The 23,251-nt window shown below is 34.5% G+C and overlaps 1 protein-coding gene across 1 annotated transcript; it reads left to right on the top strand.

Moving 5' to 3' along the window:
• The first annotated feature begins 10,986 nt into the window (after positions 1-10,986).
• On the top strand, positions 10,987-20,050 carry LOC135623314 (uncharacterized). The gene is made up of 3 exons (XM_065126132.1): positions 10,987-11,131; positions 18,511-18,667; positions 19,854-20,050. Exons 1-3 carry the CDS (start codon positions 11,129-11,131, stop codon positions 19,898-19,900), a joined length of 207 nt encoding a protein of 68 aa, XP_064982204.1. The 5' UTR covers positions 10,987-11,128; the 3' UTR covers positions 19,901-20,050.
• The last annotated feature ends 3,201 nt before the right edge of the window (positions 20,051-23,251 follow it).

The following is a 23,251-nucleotide window of genomic DNA, read 5'->3' as shown; positions in this document are numbered from 1 at the left end:
ATGAAAAGCATCATGTAATTTCGAAATAAATTAAAGGGGTTTCGATTACCTCATCATTGAAAGCGGTTAAGGCGTAGTTTGCCACCTCGCCTTTGTTGATTTTCTCCTCATCTTCGGAGGAGCTCAATTCATCCCAATTTGTGTTCTTCTTCTTGCATTTAAAGCAAATAGTTGCATTCTCTTTATTTTTGTTCTTTAATTTTTGTTTCATTAACTTTTTAAATTTCATGGGTGGTTCAAGTTCACCATCACTTGAGCTTATGCTTGAGTGGTCATCGATTATTCTATGTCCCAAATCCTTCCTATTTTTTGGAAGGTGGTTTTGTTCATCATGTTTATCATATGCATTGTGCACCATTTCATTTGTCATCAATGAACCGTATAATTATCATCTCTAATGTTGCATACATCATTCAACATTTTAAAACATAACATGCATGAAACCTTAGCAATATTCTTTTCATGATCAAATTTTTAAATTTTCAAAAATGCTAAAAGAAAAACATGATATAATTTTTAAAAAATAATTTTTTATTTCCTATTCTAAATTAAGCACTCATGAAAGACTTCAAGTAATTTCAAAATAATTCAAGAGAGTTGAGTTACTTACCTTGTAGTCGAAGCCCGTCAAAGCCCAATTCGCCGTTTCACCTTTGGAAGTTCTTGATTCATCCTTGGTTGCCTTCCTCTTCTTTGGCTTCTTCCTCCGTTCAAGTTCATTATTTATTTTAAATTTTTGTGTTAATGAACTTATTAAGATTTAGTGTTCGAAGTTCAAGTTCATCATTGTACTCACCACTTGAGTCATTGCTCAAGTGGTATTCATTTGTCTGGAGTTCCAAATCCTTCCTATTCTTTGGAAGGTGATTTCGTTCATCATGTTCATCATATGCATTGTGTACTATTTCATATGACATCAACGAACCAATTAGTTCTTCAAGTGGAAAAATATTTAAATCTTTTGTTTCTTGTATTGCAGTTATTTTAGGATCCCACCTTTTTGGAAGGGATCTTAAGATTTTGCTTACGAGATCAAAATTCGAAAAAGATGTACCAAGAACTCTTAGATTATTGATGACATCCGTGAAACGGGTGTACATGTCGCCTATAGTCTCGCTTGGTTGCATTCGAAAAAGCTCAAAATCATGCAATAAAATATTAACTTTCGAGTCTTTGACTCTACTAGTTCCCTCGTGCATGATTTCAAGTGTTCGCCAAATATCAAAAGCCGTTTTCCATGTAGAAATCCGATTGAACTCATTTTTGTCCAAAGAGCAAAATAAGGCATTCATAGCCTTTGTGTTTAAAGAAAAATACTTCTTCTCCAAATCCAACCATTCGTTCATAGGTTTAGAGGGAAGTTGAAAACCATTTTCAATGATATTCCATAAATCCAAATTCATAGAAATCAAGAAAACTCCCATTCGAGTTTTCCAATAAGTGTAGTCCAATCCGTTAAACAACGGTGGACGAACAACCGATAAGCCCTCTTGAAAGCCATGAAGAGTCATTTCTCTCGGGTGTAAATCCAAAATGAGAAATACTAGGCTCTGATACCAATTGTTAGGATCGGAGCGGCACTAAGAGGGGGTGGTGAATTGGTGCAGCGGATTAAAATTTCGGTTTTGGAAAAATCTTTCATACGATAAAAAATCGAACTCGGAAGTGCTTATCTTGAAAGCGTGTTCGTAAAGGTGTGCAACAAAAGTAATGAGAAAGTAAAGCACATATGAAGGTTTGCAGTAAGGTAAATAGCAATACGTAAATGCAAACCAGAGAACACACCAATTTAAAGTGGTTTGGTCAAAATGACCTACATCCACTTGCGAAGCCTTCTTCGAAGAGGCTCCCAACTTCCACTAACAAATCACTTTGAAGGGGAAGGACAAATACCCCTCTTACAACCTTTTACAAGTGGTTCACACTCTTACAAATTTTCAAAGAGAAAGAAGGAGGTGAACACTCAAGCTATTGAAAACAAAAACTTGCTAAAGGCTTTGCTAAGACTTTTATCTCAATCTCTTGCTTCTCAAAAGTTATATTCTCTGCTGAGAATTGAGGGGTATTTATGGGCCCCAAGAGGATTCAAATTTGGGCTCCAAAATTTAAATTCTCTTGGGTTTCCGAGGCTGGCGGTGCCACCGCTTATTGGTGGCGGTGCCACCACCCGACCTCTCGGGTGCTGGGCGGTGCCACCGCTCAGTTCTCGGGTTCTAGGCGGTGCCACCACCTAATCTGGTGGTGCCACCGCCTACACTATTTCAGCTCACTGGTTGGGCTCCAAACTTGGCCCAAACCAGTCCGAACTCGGGCCCAATTGGCCCCTACTTGAGTTATAGAATTAACACCTAATCCTAATCCTAATTAACATGCTAACTACAAATTTAAAGACATTTCCTAACCTATTACAAAGTCCACAAGTCAAGACTTTTTCTGGCAAGCTTCCGGCGAACTTCCGGCGGTCTTCCGATAAACTCTCCGAAACCATTCTACGGACTCCCGGTAAGCTCCTAGACTTCACGATTTGATCTTGGTGAGTTCCAATGAGCTTCTTCGGTAAGCTCCGATCTTTCTCAGTGAGCTCCGCGAACTACCAACGAACCTTCCAACAAGCTTCCAAAAAACCCTTTGGCAAGCTCCCTACTCATTCTCGGCTAGTTCCGGCAGCATTCCCGACGAACCTTTGGACTTCCATCGAACTCTCGAACTCGCAACAAATCCTTCGCGCTTGACTCTGACACTTTATTTCGCTTTATGTCTTCATCGTTATCGTAGTTAATCCTGCACACACAAGCCAAAACTCTACTCCGATTTAGACAATTATTACAACGCAAATTGACATTCTATTGCTCGGCACGTCATTGGTTGGTGCTTCGTCCGATTCTTCAGTGCTTCGTCCTCTCTTGCGGCTTATTGCCCAATCGGCGATTGACCTCCGCAACCTCGATATCCTTGGCGCAATTCCGCTCTTGGCCTGATGCCCGACGTCTGAAGCCTTCTACCATCCAATATCCTAACGTGATCTCCTCTAGCGCAACGTCAATTCCTCCTGCGTTAACTGTCTAATCCTGATCGAGTAGACTTGCATCACTCAAAATGCAGTTAAACATCTAAACACAATCAATTAGTTTCGTCATCAAAATTCGAGATTCAACAAGTTCTTCTTCCTCTTTTCTTCCAAGTTCTAATATGTTAAGAGAGGAAAGGAAATTCTGTAAGGGTTGTCTCCTAAGCCCGTCAAAAGGAGTGAAACTATAAAAGGATAATTGGCCTTCGCCTATTGAAGGAAGGCCTCTAGTTGACGTCGGTGACCTCGTCGGTGGAGGAAGCCAAAAGTGGAGTAGGTCAAGATTGACCGAACCACTCTAAATCTCGGTTTGCATTTACTTTGAGCATCTTATCTTTACTACAAACCTCCTCAAAAGCTTACTGCTTTCTGCGCATATACGATTGGGTTTCAAGCTTTGAACTTTCCGAATCGGCGTTTAGACATAAATCAGCTTTATCGTACGATCATCATATTTCAGTTTGTATTTACGTTTTGATTTATATCATAACTGCAAACTTCTTTTATATCCTTGCTTTAACTGCATCTCGCTTAATCAAGTGATTTATGAATCAGCATTTAGACGTAAATCAGTTTTTTCGTACGAATATCATATTTCAGTTTGCGCCTACTATCTGATTTGAACCATAACTGCAAACTACATTTATATCTTTGCTACATCTCGCTTAATCAAAAGTTAAAGTGATTTACGAATCAAAAGTTAAAGTGATTTACGAATCGCTTAATCAGTTTTTTCGTATGAATATCATATTTCACTTTTTATCGAACGAACGCAGTTTTTTTTTAATCGTAGAAGGTTTTCCGCTGTACTAATTCACCCCCCCCCCCCCCCCCCCCCCCCCCCCCTCCCTCTTAGTGCTCTTGATCCTAACAGTATAGAGATTTAAGTAGCGATTTGAGGAGTATCATCGTAGCCCTACTGTATGGATCACCACTAGAGAGGAGGCTACTTGATCTCCTTCATCCTCTCATACAGATATATAGGAATTCCGAGATATACGATCTCCCTAGGTAACATAATTATCTCACACATGAATTTAATTTTCATAGCCTTTTTATGCACTAATCTTCACACGACAACGAACACCTTTTTAAAAAATTTGGGGTTTTTATTTTTTGTTCTTTCACTACGCATATGATGCCACCCCTAGATTTTCCTATATGTTCCTAAACCTAGCAACTATTTATTAATTAGTACTAAATGGGTCTTTAGAAACTAGCAAGATTAACTTAGTATCATGGTAAAAAATAAGGCTAGATTAGTGGCCAAAGGTTTCAATCAAGAAAGTATCGATTACAAAGAAACATTTGCTCCTGTGGCTAGAATTAAAACCATAAGGATTCCCCTTACCTACACTAGTTGTAATAATTTTAAGTTATTTCAAATAGATATTAAAAGTATTTTTCTTAATGGCTTTATTTCTGAAGAAGTTTATATTGAACAACCACCTGAATTTGAAAATGCTCTCTTTCTTAACCATGTTTTTAAGTTATCTAAGGCTCTCTATGGGTTAAAACAAGCCCCTAGGGCTTAGTATGAGAGGCTTAGTTCTTTCCTTATTCAAAATAAATTTATGAAAGACAAGGTCGATATTACATTATTTATTAAATATTTTAAAAATAATTTTTTTATTATTCAAATTTATGTTGATGATATCATTTTTAGTTCTTCAAATGAATCCTTATATAAAACTTTTGCCACAAGCATGAGCCAAAAAATTAAAATGAGTTTAATAGGAGAATTAACTTTTTCTTAGGATTGCAAATTAAGTAACTTAGTGATAAAACCTTTGTTAGTCAAAATAAGTATACTTTAGATCTACTAAAATGATTTAATATGGATAGTGCTAAGGCTATTAATACATTAATGAGTACTTCTACAAAATTAGATATGGACATTAATGAAGAATGTTTTGATCCAAAAATTTATAGTGGTCTGACAAGTAGTTTACTATACCTCATAGAAACTAGACCTAATATTATGTTTAGTGTTGGACTATGTACTAGATTTTAATTTAATCCCAAGCAATCTCACTTAAAAGCTATTATAAGGTTCTTTAGATACCTAAAAGGAATATCTAATATAGGATTATGATATCCAAAAACTAAAAATCTTGAATTGATTACTTATGTCGATGCTGATTTTGGTGGATGTAGAATAGATAGAAAATCTACATCTAGAACATGTCGACTCTTAGGTCATTCACTTATTTCTTGATCTTCTAAGAAACAAAATTCGATTGTATTATCTACAGCCAAGGCTAAATATAGCATGTGCATGTTATGCATAAGCTATTTGGATGAAAAACACTTTCAAATATTATGAAATTTATTTAAAAAATATTTTTATAAAATATGATAATACTTGTGCAATATGTTTAACAAAGAATCTCAATCAATACTCTAGAACTAAACATATTGATATTAGATATCATTTTATTAGAGATTATATTAATAACCATGACATCTTTAGAATTTATTGATACAAAGTATCAATTAGCAATTTTTTTATAAAACCATTGAATTAGGAGCAATTTGATTTTATTAGAAGAGAAATAGGCATGTTAAATCTTCAAAATACATGAATATTTCTCATATATTTTTCGGATCATTATCTTAATTTTTTGGTTTTCACATCTTAAGTTTCTTTTGAATCAAGATCATATCCTATAACTATTCCTTTTACTAAAGAGAAGGTTTTCTTTCAAACGAATCATGATCTTCTCTTGATTTCTCAATGTTCTTGACTTGTGCTTTCTCTTGAATCAAGATCGCTTACTATGATTTTTTCCTCTTGCTATTTAGAAAAGAAAATATTTGATTCCTAAAGTTTTGGTATTCACAACTTGATCTTTTATTTTTCATGTAATGATCATTTCCTATGAATCATTCCTATTTCTATTTGCAAAAGTAGAGCCTTGATTCATGGAATTTCGGATTCATGACTTGATCTTTCTTTCGTTAATGTGATGGTTGAAATATTTGCACCATTGAATCATTCCCTTCTCCTTTCTTTCTTTCTTTAATGACAAAGGGGAGAAAGAGAGTTACTAGCACCTTAAAGAGAAGCAAAAGTGCTATCTTGCACACGTCAAAGAGAAGGAAAAGTACTAGCTTGCTCATCTCAAGAAGCAAAACTTGCAAACTTGCACATCTCAAAAGAGAATTACTAGCTTGCACATTTCAAGTAGAAGTAAATATTGTTAACTTTCACATCTCTAAAACTTACTGGTTTGTATGTTTTAAAGTGATGATATATGCAATGATTTTTCAAAAACTTGAAATTATGCAATGATATATGCATATTCTCCTTTTTATTGATGATAAAGGGGGAGAAATAATGATAATTTGAAATTTTCCTATTTTGGCATCATGCATGTTATGCCTAAAATGATGATGATTTATAATGGTTTGAAATTGTGCATGTTATACCTTGATGACTTGAAATCATGATGCACATTGTATACATTTTTATATAATGTTTATGATCAAAATTATTTCACTTGAATTCAAAAGTTACTTTTCCTTTTGAATTCAAGTTTGCCTTGTTTCGATATGGCATATAGATAGGGGGGGTTAAGGTTAATTCCGTCATCAATTGATTGTCATCATAAAAACGGAGAGGTTATTGAATCTCAATTTTTGATGATAAAATCAATTGATTTATTATCTAATCTATATGTTAAGAAAAGTGATGCAAGACTAACTACAAAAGGCAAAACAATTAAAGAATCAAATGCTGGGCCGGAGTCAAAGATCGGGCATTGGGCCAAAAGAATTGGACAATGTGCCAAGAATGGATGGATCGGGTGTTACACCGAAGGTTCAGACAATGCACCAAAAGCTCGTTGAGAGTTCGTCGAGAGTTAGTCAAAAGTTAATCGGAAGAGCAATTGACATGTTGGATAATTGAGATTGCTTATATTATAATTGTTTTAGCCTTAATTATCATAGTTAGGTGTTAATTTGAGTTAGTTTGAGGAGTAATCCTATTAACTCAATTAGGGACCAATTGGGTCCGAATTAGGGCTAATTAGGTTTATTGTTTGGCCCATTCAGTGACTCTTAGTTGGCCTATGAGGTGACACTACTTGAGACTCGACCTCCTAGGTTGTTTGGGAGGTGGTACCGCTCAGATATAGTCTCCCAAACTATGTTAGGCGGTAGTACCGCTCAGTGTCATTATCAAACTAAGTGATGGTACCATTAGTTGTTAGTCTGGCAGACAATGGTACTATCCATTAATGGCGGTAGTACCGCCAATACCCAAAAATCAAGGATGAAACATTTTTTAGCTCCATTTTTTAAGTCATTGGGACCTATAAATATCTCACTCTTTCCTACATGAAAGAGCATGAAAGTTTGAATAAAAATCTTGAGATTTTGAGTTGTAAAAATTTTGAAAAAGTACTAATTATCTTCCTCCTCCTTCTTTAGATTTATGATCATTCTAAGAAAGCTTTGAGGCTAGTAAATATTGTCTCCTAAACTTGTAAAAAGAAAAAATAGTTATAAGATGGTAGTTGGTCTTCGCCTACTAAAGGAAGACCGTTAGTGATCATCGTTGGCCTTAAGTAAAGAGGAATCGGGAGTAAACATAGGTCACGATGACCGAATCACTATAAATCTAGTTCCCTCGCCTCTTAGTATTGAAACGGTCCTAATCATATGCAATTACTACTAAGGACTAGGATATAAAATATTCTGAAAATATATTGATAAAACACATCCAACATAAGATAGTTTGAAGAGGAGTCAAACATAAATTTTTAAGTACCCTACTTCTCCCACTTTTTAATTTTTGGTTGAAAAAAATCATTAAGTATTAGCTGAGTTAATTTTTGTTGAACATTATTTTTAGTTTCAATAAAAATATTAGATTTATTGATTATTATGAAGAGGCTTTAAATCACACTGTACAACAAGTTTTTCATACCACTCTTACTTCTTCTTTATATAATCTTTATTAAAAAAAGATTTATAAAAAAGTTATTCAAGTTTTGGATGGTTGAATTTATTTGTGTTAATATTTGAAGTGATCTTTAGCAAATGCACTCCTATATAGGAATCACTTGTCATTCAGATAGACTATGATTAGACTATGCAAAAATGAATTATTACTTTTAGAGTTCAATATTATTTATAAAATAAAAATAATAATTTTGAAAGAATATTATTTGGTTTTTAAAATTTTTCTATTGATTTTTTTTTATAAGTAAAAGTAAATTGATTTTGTGTAAAATTTCTACATATAGCTTTGTCTATACAAGTTATAGACTAAGCTAGGTAACTCATAGAGTACTCATGCGGTAGTTATGACTACACATGCTGTAGACTATAACTCTTAATTGTGGCCAACAAATAAAATTTAAAGTCCAGATATGCCAAGATTTCCTATTGGTATAGCTTTTGACATCATGCCCAAGATCTTTAGCTAATAGCAAAATTGAATTTGATAAAAATATCTTTTTCTTTCTGTGTAAGGTGCTCCATTTTGATATCGTTCTCCATACATGATCTTGAGTCTCTAATAATCTCTGTCAAGAGCTGAGCATTGTTTGTGTGTTGACACTCAAAGATTCTGCTACATCTTTTCTTCCACATCTACCAAATAGCGCATCTGAATATAACCTTTGTCAATTGTGTAAGAGGCCCTTTTCTTGAAAAACATTGCATGAGGTCAGCTAATTCTTGATGCAAGTTTGGTTGCGGCATTCTATTGAGTTCGAATCGCTGGAGAATCTCTTTCCATATCTATTTAGTATAGTCACAAGCAAAATAGAGATGATCAACAGTTTCTTCTTGTTGCATGCAAAGGGAGCATCGGTTAACATGATGGATACCTCTTCTTTTCATATTGTTTATTGTAGGTAGTTTATTCAGAAGGGCCTGCCAAGTACATAAGGAATGTCTCTGTGATCCCGATCGATCTCATGTCCAACTGCTTGGGAGCCATTTGTTATTTCTTTGCCTAATTTGATTCCATGCGGATGTGGCACTAAATTTACCATTATCATGAAGCCAAATAAGTACATCTGAAGGGTTGTTCTTGATTGGAATAGCTGTGATAGTCGGCCAAAGTGATAACATTTCAAGAAAAATAGGAGTAGGAAGACACTATGTACCATTAGCAATGAACTCGGAAACCTTCCAATCTTTGGGAGCCCCAAGGTCTTTTCGTATTCTGTCACCTTATAATTGAAATATACTTTTCCCATTCACCCAAGGATCGTACCACATATTAGTATTAGTTCCAATAGAGATTGCATAAGAAATGTGTTTGATTAGCCAATTCCTTGGCTTTAAAATTCCTTTCTAAGCTGCAGAGTGGTATGTTCTTATTGAAAATTTTCAAATCGATTCCTTTAAAAGATACCTAGCAGAAACCCATTGTGACCATAAGGAACATTTATTTTGTAAAAGGTCCCACAATTACTTTACCAAACATGCTTTATTCAGAGTCTCTATTGGTTTGATAATGCAATAGCAAATACTACTTGTATTTTAGAATTATAAAAAGTTTGTCAACTTGCTTTTCAGAGTCTTTTTTTCATTTTAGATGTGTTTGTCATATTTCGAATTTATATGTACAAGGACTTAAATCTCTTGAAACTTTTCTTTCACCTATTAATAAGCAAGCTATTTTATTGTTGTGGAATCATTCACAAGTAATAAAAGAATAAGTCAAATTTTGCAAATTAAATTACAAAAGGACAAAAAGATTTCATAGTGATGTTTGTACCCGATGAAATTATGCATATTGCTTAAAACATCTTTTGAATATAAAGAATTATCATTTATTTTTATTGTAAATAATGTTAGGTAAGTTTATATCCACAACAATGAAATATGTGTGAAAGAATTTTAAATTTTTTTTAAAAAATTAATAATATAACATATGCTTTGTTTATTATCCTACTAAACATATTTTTTTAGTTGTTTGTATTAATATTGTTGGTGCCTTGGAAGAATATTAACATGATAATGATTTAAATATGACAATGATGGCTATGAAATCAAAATGGACAATTTGTTTTTTGAAATTCTATAGATTTATTTAGTTGCATGTGTTTTTTATCCTCATAGATTAGATGAGTTAGGTGATTATGTATTCATTCATTATGAAAGTTTAGGAGTAGATGTTGTCATTAGTGATAAAATTAGTGATATTAAAATATTTATGATTAGCTTATATGATCATTATAGTGTCAAATATAGTAAAGAACATAGTACCTCCAAAGCTTTTATATCTACAAATCAAATTAGTGAGGACAATAAAATCTTTAAGGAAGAAAAACTATTATTATAAAGGTAAAAAAACCTAAGAAAATCCTAGAATAGTTCATAATAACATTTTCAATCTTAGTGAGGATTGCAAGGCAAATATTAGCGACTCTAATGCTGATGGTAGTTGCCGAGAAGTCTTGAATGTAAGAGGATGAATCATATATGTATGCATCAATAATTGGATAGAGATGATGAAACGAAACTAAGAGATCATTCGCAAAGATAATGACCTCGTATTCGATATATCAACTACAAGGATTATCAGAACGTCCGACGCCAAAAGCGATTAAATAATTATAATTTTATTTAATTTTATTTCTAATTTTTTTAGTTAATTATTACACATATACACTCAGATGTACATCTTTTTTTTAAATATAAAAATAAAATTATAATTTTTTTTTATGTTATAATATATTTTTTAATAAAAAATATAGTTTTGAATCAATAATGAAAATGGGTCAAACCGGAACCACTGGTTCCAAAACCAGCTTTGTTGGTTCAATTTTGGTCCTAGGTTTTGCCAAACCAGAATCCACAATTGCAGAATCGTGGTCAGATTTTTTATATATATATATATATATATATATATATATATATATAAGTTATACTTTAATTATCTATAATTTGCGTTGAGCTATGCTTGAAAAATCGAGACGCCGTTGGTTGAAGTTAGGTTGAGATCGCGACTTATTACCGCACGGGATTTCCTCGCTTTCGTCATTTTCCCACTTGGTCCTTCCACTAGACTCCGTCCCTCCGTCCCGCGACAAGATGGTGAGCCACCTGCATGAAATCCCTAATTGTTCTGCTTAGATTATTCTTTGTTGTTGCATGTTTCCTTAGATCTACACTCCTCCGATGAATCTTTGGCTGGTTCGCCGAAATCTTCGGTCTGGCTTCATCTTTCTTCACCTTCTCGACGAACTGTCTTTGTGATACATCTGGTAGTGCATGCAGACACATAGATCTGTTAGTATTAAGTGGGATCTAGAATCTGTTGGGTTTTTGTTGCTAGTATGAGATGATCTGGTTATGTTCCTGATAGATTAGCTTGGGATGATTTGATTATGTTCTTAAGGGCGTCCGCCTTGCTTTACCAGTTACCGGTCACTTCTTCTGTGAAATTTATTGTCCACGAATCCTAGTTACAATTGTATATGAGAATAAGGACCGCTATGTGTGAAAACTTTTTGTATTTTAAGCATAGAAAAGAAGGAAAAATCAACTCATTTATGGTTTGCTTCGTGATTTTGACTAGTGATAGCACCTTCAACATAGCTCTTGTTGTTAGTGGTGTTGTATAGAAAGGAAAATCACTTTTAACGTGAAGGGGAGATTAGCAGGCTGTAATTTATCCTATTTGTGGTTATCTTTTGAATTCTTTCTCAAAGTCTTAACATGCATACTTATGTTGGAGAATATTCTTGATTCTATTATATCTGTTTGTTTGCCGTAGTTTGTCTCTTGGTACATGCAAAAACTTCATTCTTTTGTTGTTATGGATTATGCTTGTGGCTCATATCACATGTATATTGGTTAACCAAGGGTGATCAAAGCTTATTCGAATAAGAATCTTTTGAGAAAATCGGACAGTAAGAGACAATTAAGCATGTTTTGCTAAACTAGGTATTTATTAATTAAAATTAGTAAAAGAACGAGTGCTGTTAAAAGATCTGAATTTGTGATTTTAGTTGACTTGTACTGCCAGTGGTAACTTTTATGGATCAGATTGTAACGCCCTACTCCTAAATATGATTACCTCTTCATCAATGTGAAAATCCTTTCTCTTCTTTACCTCAATCTCAAACTTCAATCGGTTTAAATAAGGGTCCTTGATCTGTAAATCTTTAATTTTCCCCACAAGGGTTTGTTGTAGTGACAGCACTTTCAATCTCCTAATTAATTTTTCGCTGCACTTCTATTGATAGTAGTAATGAAAATTTGAAATGTGACATTTTACTTTAGTCATGCATGTCGGGTATGGGTGGAACTAGGAGTAAGATGTTACACAGGTGGTTTTAGATCTATTAGGATATCAGAATCTTGGTGACAGCCTGGTTATAGAAGTCTTGATTATGGTATTTGTGTATTAGGATATAGATTGTTTACTACTAGGGATAGAAAATTTTGGAAAGCTATTGTAATTTAAGGTTAGTTATGTGGTGGAGAACCATCTAGCTTTATCAAGGATTTCAAAAGAGTTTATTCTAGACAAAAAAAATAACAAAAAATCATCAATTAATTGGCCTAGAAATTCTAAGCGTTGTGTTGAAATTTGAAAGTCTTTTGGTCTTTCTAGGGACTCCTTTTGTATTAAGTGAACTCTTGTATTAAGTGCACTTATTTATTATTTATGTATTCTAGAAGTTACATTTTGGATTTCTAAAAGACATACTAATTTCTTAGAAGATTACTTTTGGAAATCGTTGCTTTCGTTGATTATGCTAAGGCCCACAAACCCCTCTAAAAAGTGGAGCTTGTCAATGAATGAATGACTTTAGATTTGAATGAAAAGAATTGCATTTTCTTTGGTCTCTTACTCTTCGCTCTTATCTTACACTTCTCTTTATTTCTCTTCCCTTCTCTCTCTCTACTTTCCTACTCTATTCTACATCAATTTGGAATCATAGCTTATCAAGAAACCTGCCTTGTACCTCATTGGGCCTCAATTAGCAGCTTCAATACAGTGACATCACTTACGGATCCTTGCACCTCCAACGTCAACCCTTTGCCTGTGGAGTTGGACTTTTGTGCGACTGTCCCTACAGAATTCGTGGACCATATTAGATCGTGGTTTTCATCGCTTCTCACCTCATCTTTTTCTTTTTTTCTCCATTTATCACCTTCTGTCTTCCCTTTAGCTACAATTATAATACCACTAAAATTTGAACAACTAAAAGTTGTCCAAAATAAATCATAACAAAAAGTGAGATAAAAAAGTGAGAACTATTTAAAACATTGCATTTATACCTTGTGTATTGCAACAATTATCAACCTCATTGCCAAAAGGTAATTTGTCGATAGCATTAGAATCATGACTCGGTAAGGTGAAAACCAAACCAATCTTGATGAATCCCTAAACCAACAGAGTGAGATAGACACCCTTAGAAATAAGCTAGTATATCATGACACAATGTTGAACCAATTATGTGACCAAATGACCTAAGTCCTAAGAGCTCTCCAACACATTGAAAAATGACCCATGAATGAGGAGGTTGATGAGTCGATTAGGCAACGTGTCCATTCTCCACAATCCATAGCTTTAAATCAAGGAATTTTACGTACTCCTCGAGCCCCAATTTGAATAAATCCTAGGTCCACCTATAAGGCACCTATTCACAATCATGCTTCAACAATTCCTGATGTCTAAGCTTTTGGCCTTAATGATAAATTCCTAGAACTTACTAGAAATCCACAAACCCGAGCAATAGGCCAACGAGTTCGACTTGTTGACAATCTGGGGGAAATGGCTAGAAGAGTCAAAGTGGATGTGTCGAACATTGAAGGTAGGTTTGACCCAAATGTGTTTATTGACTAGTTAGATAGCATGGTAGATTATTTTGAGTGGTATGGAATGATTGATGTTGAACGTGTACGGTTTGCAAAATTAAAACTAGTAGGATCCGTTTGGAAATATCAACAACATATTGAATGTAGTCTTGAACACCGTCGAGACCTCCCATCACTCAATGGAAAGTCATGAAATAAAAACTTAAAGAAAAATATTTACCATCCTACTTTTGAAGCTAATTAGTTGAACAATTATTAAACCTTAAACAGTTAAATTTTAGTGGAGTATTTGGCCCAATTTGAGGAACTTTTACTTAGGTGTGAAATAGAAGAGGACAAAAAATCATCACTTTCCAAAGATTTGTTAATGGATTGAGGTTTGACATCCAACGGGAAGTCTCCCTTAGTTTCCCCAACACCATGAAGGGAGCTTCTCGACGAGCCCTTAAGATTAAAAAGTACATCAAACTTTATCTAATTCATCGAGCATCTTCTTAGTTTCTCGACAATAGAACTATTTTCTAATCTACCCTAAGTGGTGGCTTTGTCAATCCAAAAATCCCTACTACTAGTAACAATCCTGGCCTAACCATGAATTGTCCAACTAGTTCAACTATTGAATCTCAAACTAGTTCATCTTCAATCCAATGTCATTATTGCCATAATTGTTCTCAACGTACCCTTACCTTAAAATAAGAATCAGATGATCAAATCAAGGAAGCAGACCAAGTTGTTGAACCCGAAGCCTACTCAGGTGACAAAAACGAACTAGAAATTAAAGTTGCCTATGTTAATGTTGTCCGCATGATTCCCTCCACTACTAGTGATTCCAATGAATGGAAGAGGACAAGTATCTTTTATACTTTTATCTGAAGCGAGGAAAGAACTTGCAAATTGGTTATTGATAGGGGTAGCACTATGAACGTAGTCTCAAAATATGTTATCAAGAGGCTAAACCTTAAGGTAGAGTCACATCGGACCCATTTCAAAATAGCCTAGGTTGACAAAACCACTCTATCCATGATCGAGAGATGCTTGGTACTAATCAAAATGGTTGATTACCAGGATGAGATTTACTGTGATGTCATACCAATGGACGTTGCCAAGATTCTTTTAGGTCGGCCTTGATTGTATGATCTTGATGTTACTAATCAAGGGAGAGAAAACACGCATGCTTTCGATACAAAGACAAAAAATTATCCTATGACTAGTAAAACTATCAGAAAAGGATAAAATGTAACTCTCAAGGCTCTTCCACAAGCCCCAGCCACTAAGGGACTCCACTTATTGGATCTTAAATTTTTTGAAGTAGAGAGCCTAAACAATAAATTTTGTGTGGCCATCATTGCTAGAGAAATTCCTAGCTCTTGCACTATTCTTGATCTAATTCCTTAGGTTAAATCCTTATCAGATGAATTTTCTAATGTCAAACCCTCGGAATTACCTAGTGAGCTGCCACCCTTATGGGAAATTCACTAAACTATTGACCTTGCACCCTTTCCACTTGACTATTGTGCCTCAAAACCAACCCACTCCTTTGCTTAACATATTTATGATTTGCATACTAAAATTCAACGTAAAATTACCCTAAGTAATGAAAGTTACAAACTTGCCATTAATGCACATCATAGAAGTCAAGAGTTTCAAGTTAGCGATTATGTCTTAGTTCACATTTACCTTGAGAGATTCCCTAAAACTTCATTCAAAAAGTTGTATGCTCGAGCCATTATTCGTTTCCCCATTATCCAAAAACTAATGCATATATGCTCGATTTGCTTTCTGACTTGCATATTAGTATAATTTTCATTGTTGAGGATTTAACTCCATATCATAATACTTTTGAGCCTCCTGTGTCTACTAGTGTTCCTATAGGTAACAATCCTCCTAAAGCATCAATTTTCCCGTAACACAGGGATGACGTAGAGGCCATTCTTGATGACCATCTTGTTACATCTACTACTAAGATTACTTAATACTTTCTTGTCATGTGGCACAACTGTCCAACTTCCGATGCCATTTGGATTACGTTGGAGAAACTTTGTGACTTTACACCAGACTTATTAGATTAGTACGTTGCAGATCACTCTAGATTTACAAAGGATTTCAAAAAAGTTTATTCTAAGCAAAAAAATCAACAAAAAGTCATCAATTAGTTGTCCTAAAAATTCTAAGAGTTGTGTTGAAAATTGAAAAAGTCTTTTGGTATTTCTAGGGACTCCTTTTGTATTAAATGCACTCATTTACTATTAATGTATCCTAGAAGTCACATTTTGGATTCCTAAAAGATATACTAATTCCCTAGGAGATTACTCTTGGGAATCATTGTCTTCATTGATTATACTAAGGCTCCTAAACCCCTATAAATAGTGAAGCTTGTCAATGGATTACTTACTTCATATTTGAATGAAAAAAATTGTATCTTCTCTGGTCTCTTATGCTCTCTTATCTCACACTTTTCTTTCTTTCTCTTCCCCTCTCTTTCTCTCTACCTTCCTACTCTGTTCTACATCATTATGATAATCTTTGACATATATAAGGGTCTTTTATCTGAAAAAGTTACTAAGAATTTGAGGCTTGTTTCTACAAATTCTGAACGTGTACTGATTAGGATGGCTTGATGTGGGTTCTTTTTAACCTAGAAGATACGTATGTCCTTATCCCTCTAATTCAATTTCACACTTTCAAAGTTTTGCCAATTGATGAAATATCATGTCGATATTTTTTATGGTGTTGTGCAGTTTCTACTATCAAAAGAAAAAATTTAAGCCTAAGACTGGCTGGCTAATGATATTTTCCACTTACTGGTGTTTATATGTATGTATGTAATGTAATATATGTAATGTAGATTTTTTCAGTCTGAAGTTCTCTTAAAGGGTTGGCAGAAATCTCAATCCTTTCCTAGTTTCTCCGATTTGAAAACATTTTTTTGGTCTGAAGTTCTCTAAAAGGGTTGGCAGAATTCATCAATCCTTTTACTGGTTTCTCCTATTTGGAAACTTTCATGATTATCAGGGCTAGCTAGATTTTAAAAGTAGATGAGATTTTAAGAGGAAAAGTTCCACACAAGATAAGATGACCTAGGATTTGGTCCAAACAGAATCTCAAGGAATAGAATGTCATGCAAGATAAAATTTGGTCCATGCAAGATATGATAAGCTGAAAGTTATTTGGATAACTTTGGAAGACACCATTGTTTATCTCTTGTCAAGGAATAGAATGTCCAAACAGAAAAAGAATTGATGTGAAGAAGTCATAACAACTTCAGCTTTGTATCTTGTTTTTTAATTTTCTTCCTGGGTATGATGTGATGGTATCTATTCTCAAATTTTCCTTGGGCCACCCGTATTTGGGATTACTGCATAATTTCAGGTCAATTTATTATTTGAGGAAGTGCTTTAAGTTTAAGTTTTCATTCCAGATTTATGTATGTGGTCTCAATGAAATTATCCAAAAGAACTTTTCATGCCCAGTACTTGTGTCTGTGGGTGTTTGCAGTGCATGTTTAAATGTTCAAGGCAGTTAGATGGGCTGATGATGAATTAAATAGTATCCATGTAGCTCTGTGGAAATGAAAAATAGATTATGAGGCCCCTTCAGTTCATTTCTTGCCATCAGTTCAGTAGCAGATGAAGACTGTAGTGACGATTCCTGAATTTCAGTGGGGTGAAGCTTAGTTAATTTGGTACCTTTAGCAAGAAGAATTTAGTATTTATTTCTAATTTGTTGATTTAAATTCTAATGTCTTGTCGGCAAATTCATGTATGAGAAAGTTTTGATAAATGGTATATGAGGTGGGCTTGTCTTTGAGGCTATGTGCAACTGCATATGCAAGTGCTTTAGTTTGCCGGAGCAAGTCAGAACCTGCAAATTAGAACCTTAGCACTTAGATCAGCAGTACCAACCATGTTTTCCTATTTCCAATGCAACAACCTTAGGCATTCTAAATTATATATTTTTGGTGTTGGTTGCTTGGTCTGACCATATGGTATATGGGAACAGTTAAAAACCAACTTGCAATAGAGAAAAAATCAATGTTAACTTTGTGTTTTCTTATCAAATTAGTGAATGTTAGATATAGATAGATCATGCATATTTTTGTGTCAACACACTATTCTGTGTTTACTTAAAAGCATGAGTTTAAGTGAGTTTAATCACCTTGAGCCGATGACCATTTATATGTTAAGTTTCATTGGCATTTTCTCAGAGCACAGATGACCGTTTCGACTGCAGAAAATGGAAGGACTAATGTTATCTCATGCACAAATAGAAAGTACAAGATAGAGAAATTAACTGGCAAACTCTTTTACTTGTACATGGTAGCCCCTTTTATGATGATTTTAATCCTTTCTTCTACTTCATAGTTGACGACAAATTGTTGGGACCTTATGCTTCTTTTGTTTTTATGTTTCATGAGCTGATTGACAAATTTATATTTTTGTTTGAGTGCTTGTGTTTCATTCTTTTACAAGAAAAACCATTATGCTTAGTACATCTTTGTTGTGGTATTGATGACTAGCATTTAGTTATGATGATTTATCTTCACTGTACTTTTAAAGGTTGTTATTCTTTTATCTTCAACGGACAATCAAATTTAGCTGATCTTCGATGCATTATATAATATGGGTTGGTTGTTTCTTCGACAGACTACCTCAAGGCGCCTTGCTGATAGGAAAGTAGCAAAGTTTCAGAAAAATATAACAAAGAGGGGGTCTGTGTCTGAGTCAACAGCAAAGAAAGGAAACGACTATCCTGTTGGGCCTATTGTTCTCGGGTTCTTTATCTTTGTTGTTATTGGATCGTGTACGTGACCATAAACCCATCTGCAAAATTGATGATTAAATTTTGGTTACATATTTTATTTTATCATAAGATTAAACAACAATTGAATTTACAAAATAAAATAAATAAATAAGATGAACTATAAGGTAGATTATGCTTTTCAAATTGTTGGTATGCATTTAGTTTCAGCTTTGATCACATTAGTTTCCTTGACAGTGAATGGATGTTGTCAATTGATGAATCAAGAAAACATTATCTTTCTTAAGATTATATACATTTTGATTCTCCACATCTCACCTGTTAACCCGTCTCACTTTCTGGTCAAGAATAATTTCAGCACCAAGCAGTTGGTGATCATGTCACCGGAAAACTGAATGATTCTGTAACATAATTGTTCTTGACCAGTGCTGAAACCTATTAGTGTTTTCTTTAAGAAGGTTGCAAGCTGAAATATTTAAAACGTACTCCATTATTGCTTGCCTTTTGCAACTCTCTTTTGAAGTCTTGTCTTTGTTTCACGTGGTGAAACCTAATATTTCTCTAGGTGAAGCTTGATCTAAACTTGTTTATTCAAAAAGCCTCTTAATCTTTTTCTGTGAATCCTACTTTTCCTCAAATAATCGTTAGTCTTCTGAATACAAAGCTCTCAGAATCATTTATTTATCTGTGCCTTTGATGCCCAAGGTAGTACTCTCAGAATCATTTATTTATCTGTGCCTTTGATGCCCAAGGTAGTATTACCCGAGGTTGAGAGAGGTTTCTCAACTCAATCCCTTTGATGCCCAAGATAGTATTACCCAAGGAAGGTGAGTGTGATGATGAGCAGTACAAATTGATCTCCCTATTAACTGTGCCAAAAATGAGTTTTTATACCTAATAGTAGAGGCAAAATATACCATGGAGAGGCAGCCCTTAACGGCTCCTAACAGCCCACATAGATGACAAAGGAGAAGACAGCCCACAAATGTCTGCTTTGGACTCATGTCCATGTGGGTAGACAAAGGGGAGACAAGTTTTATCTACATGGCTGACATGACTGTCATGCATGCGGACACGTGTCGGATGATCATTGACCTTAATATTTGCCCCTATCACTAAACATACTAGAAATTATCCTATCTTTGAAATTGGTATCGAAATCAGAAGCAAGTTTAACACTCTTTGTTTGATACTATGCTGATTGGTTCTCTCTTTTTCTGTTTTGCAGCGCTGTTTCAGATAATTAGAACAGCAACAAGTGGGGGGATGACATAAAGCAAGTAGATGATCAAATATTTGAGACTGAGGCTGATGATGCTTTTTGTATTACCCTAATGTAAACTCAAAATGTTAGGAGTTTATCCTGTTTGGAGTTCCTCAATGGATGACTTGAAAATCAATGGCTGATCCTTTTCACTTTGACAACGATTGTTACCTTGTTACTCTCGTCCTCTTCTTTGCCTCAGATCTTGCTTTCTGCTCTTTGATGTTTATTGTCAGTGCATCTTTACATTATCTTGGTTTGCACTGTTGCCTATCTTAATGTATTTATTTAGGACGAGATAGAGAAATTTGTGATGCTTATCGTAGTCGTCTAATTCCTATTCCTGTCATTAGCATGGTAGTGAAATAAACTGAATATCACAGTTTATTGGTGAATCGACGATGATGGAAATGTCATTTGATGTGTTTGGGTACTTGGCTTAGAGAAAAGGAAGGATTTGACAAAGCTGAGTCCACCCGATTCTTATCCCTAATTTCCTATGGTTTTTTGGACTTTTTGGCTGAATAGAAATAATAATAGATTTCGTAACCGTTGTTCCTAGCCTTCTTCCCTTGTATACAAGGTGTGTTAGTCCTTAACGAACGAGACCAGGTAGCACCTGAGACCGAGGGGGCTGGAATTATATCCACTCAGAATCCTTATTATATAGGGGCAGGAAACTTTGATTTCATTTTGTAGAGTGATGGCTCGTTTTTGTCTCCTGATTCTTCTGTAGGAGCTGCCTTTATCTTTTACTTCACCAGAATATGTACTTATTGTTGTCGGCTGCAAGTCTTGCAAAGCTCACAATGTGGACATGGCAGAAGCGCTGGCGGTGTTGGAAGCCTCTTAAACCATGCTGCTGCTCTCCAATGGAAGTATATTTGGATTCATTCAAACGGACTCCCAGCACTAATACATTATATTTGGTTCCTTCGTGGCATCATTTCGGATATCAAGTTATTGATGCAAACCTTAGAGATCTCTTACCTCACTCACATTCCCAGCTCCAGCTCCATCAACTATCGAGCTCATCATCAGCTAGTTCACTTTGGGAGAACTTCTGGGATATCCATTTTCTAGAAACTCGGATGATCCATTCAGATCGTCTAATCCGCTTACTGTTTTCTTTTGATTGAATAAAATTTTATTCTTTCGGGAAAAAAAAAAGTCATTTGACTTTGTTAGAGATGAAAGACGAATAGAATGAGGCCATTGTCAACTGTAAATGCAAGAATTTGTCGAATTCTTTTGTCTAATAGGAGATTGAACAAAATTTTACATATCCTACAATCTGATTACTGTGACATATCTAACAAAAATTCACATAGATTTGGGCAATTTTGAACAAGGGAATCGATAGAACATTTGAAGAGGATGGAAATCATAGTGCAGATGGAGGCGTACTCGCATCCTCTCCAGGGAGAGCATCCCGTAGTAACTCAAGTCTTCGTTGCTCTCCCACTACCATGGTGAAGAAAAACCTTAGTCAGTGATTGAGGGTGATATCACCTCTCGTGAACATAGTGATTTCCTCAAGTTGTGTAATAAAAGAAAAAATCAACAAGCAACATGTGAGCAAACTATAATTATTATTTTATAAAGATAATCTCATGCAAATTTTTTTCTAGTGGAAAAAAAAATCGACAAGTGAACAAACAAGATTATAATCAAACTCGAATGTCGATCGAATAATTCAGATAAAATTTGACTTGGTTTATGGTTAAGAACTCAGTTAGTATGGTTATTCTTCTTCTTTTATGATGGGATAAAAAGATAACTTTGTATATGAATAAACAGGCCATAATATAGTAGAATTAAACGAAAATCATAATCAAATAGGACACTAAGATTTATGTAAAAAATCTCTCCAACGTGAAAGGTAAAAACCACGAAGTAAGCCAAAGAAAATCTACTATAAAAATAATGTTCAAAACCCAAGCAACAATTACAAGAGAATAACTAGGATATAAAGATTATATTACTATGCGTAATATCTAAAATCTTCCCAAGTGATCACAACCAAAATCTATTGTAAATCTGATCTAACCTAAGATGAAAATACTGTTTGGATGATTGAGAATTTGTGCGTTATCCTTATCTTCTTCCCTTTCATTCTCTTATTTTTCTACCCTCAACTGCTATTATTGCTTCTCTCTTTTTCACAACCAACATTGCCCCCCCTTTTCTATCCTAGTTGTCACACCTCTAAGTTAAAAGAGTCAGGGTTTAGGTTAAATAAGAAAAGTGGGCTATGGGTTATTAAAGTCAACTATGGGCTGAACTAATGGGCTGTCTACCCAACAACTTCTCTCTTTAACCTATAAAAGAAGTTGTCCCATGACTTCTCAATGTAAAACCATGCCAATCAACTATTAGCACATCTCGTGCCTTTCTTTTGATAAGGTCTTTGTCAATATGTTTGCTCCATTATTATCTATATGAATTTTTTAAAGTTGTAATTGTTTCTCTTCAAGAATATTTCAAATCTAGTGGCATCTAACATTTATATGCTTTGACTTAGAATGAAAAGTTTGATTCTTACACAAATAGATGGTGCTCTAGCTGTCACAATGCACCACATAATTTTTCTATTTTAGCTTAAATTCTTGTAAGAATTTTTTCATCCATAATATTTCTTTGCAAACCTCTATAGTAGCAATATTTCTACCTCTATGGTAGTGACAACAATATACCTTTGCAATCTAGATTGCTATGACATAGCTCCCCCTATAAAAGTAAGTATAAAACATAATGTGGATTTCCTTGTATCTATATCTCTTGCCATATTTGCATCTCTGTAACCTGTCAACACAGGTGGCCTACCTCCAAAGCTTAAACAAACCTTAGAGTTCCCTTTGAGATATCTAAAGATTTATTTCATTGCTTCCTAGTGCTCTTTGCTTGGATTTGCAAGAAATCTAGTAGTAACACCCACTGCATATGTGATGTTCATCCTCATGCATACCATCGCGTACATTAAACTTCCAACTACAAAAGCACAAGGAATCTTTTGCATTTTCTCCTCCTCATCAATTGACGGACTCTACTCTAAGCATAACTTGAAGTGAACTAAAAGAGGAGAACCAATTAGTTTTGTATTGCTCATACTGAACATTTTTAATACTTTCTCGATATATTTCTCCTATGACAAACAAATCTTCTTGTTTTTTCTATCATGAGAAATCTACATGCTTAGTATTTACTTTGCTGGCCCCACAATAAAGGACTGACTTAGTTCCTTCTTCAACCTATCAATTATCGACATATCTTTCCTAAGGATTTGCATATCATCAACATAAAGTAAGAGAATTATAAAATCCTCACCAAACTATTTGAAGTACATACAATGATCTAAAGTC

This window comes from Musa acuminata, chromosome BXJ2-9 (genome assembly GCF_036884655.1).
Source record: "Musa acuminata AAA Group cultivar baxijiao chromosome BXJ2-9, Cavendish_Baxijiao_AAA, whole genome shotgun sequence".
NCBI classification, from domain to species: Eukaryota; Viridiplantae; Streptophyta; class Magnoliopsida; order Zingiberales; family Musaceae; genus Musa; species Musa acuminata.
The sequence above is the reverse complement of the archived record's forward strand: the minus strand, read 5'-3'. Positions and strand labels throughout refer to the sequence as shown.

Excerpts from the sequence above, each read along its gene's own strand:
- LOC135623314 (XM_065126132.1), top strand. Across the intron at positions 18,668-19,853 it reads CTTTGTTGTTATTGGATCGT|CGCTGTTTCAGATAATTAGA; the intron begins GTACGTGACCAT and ends TCTGTTTTGCAG.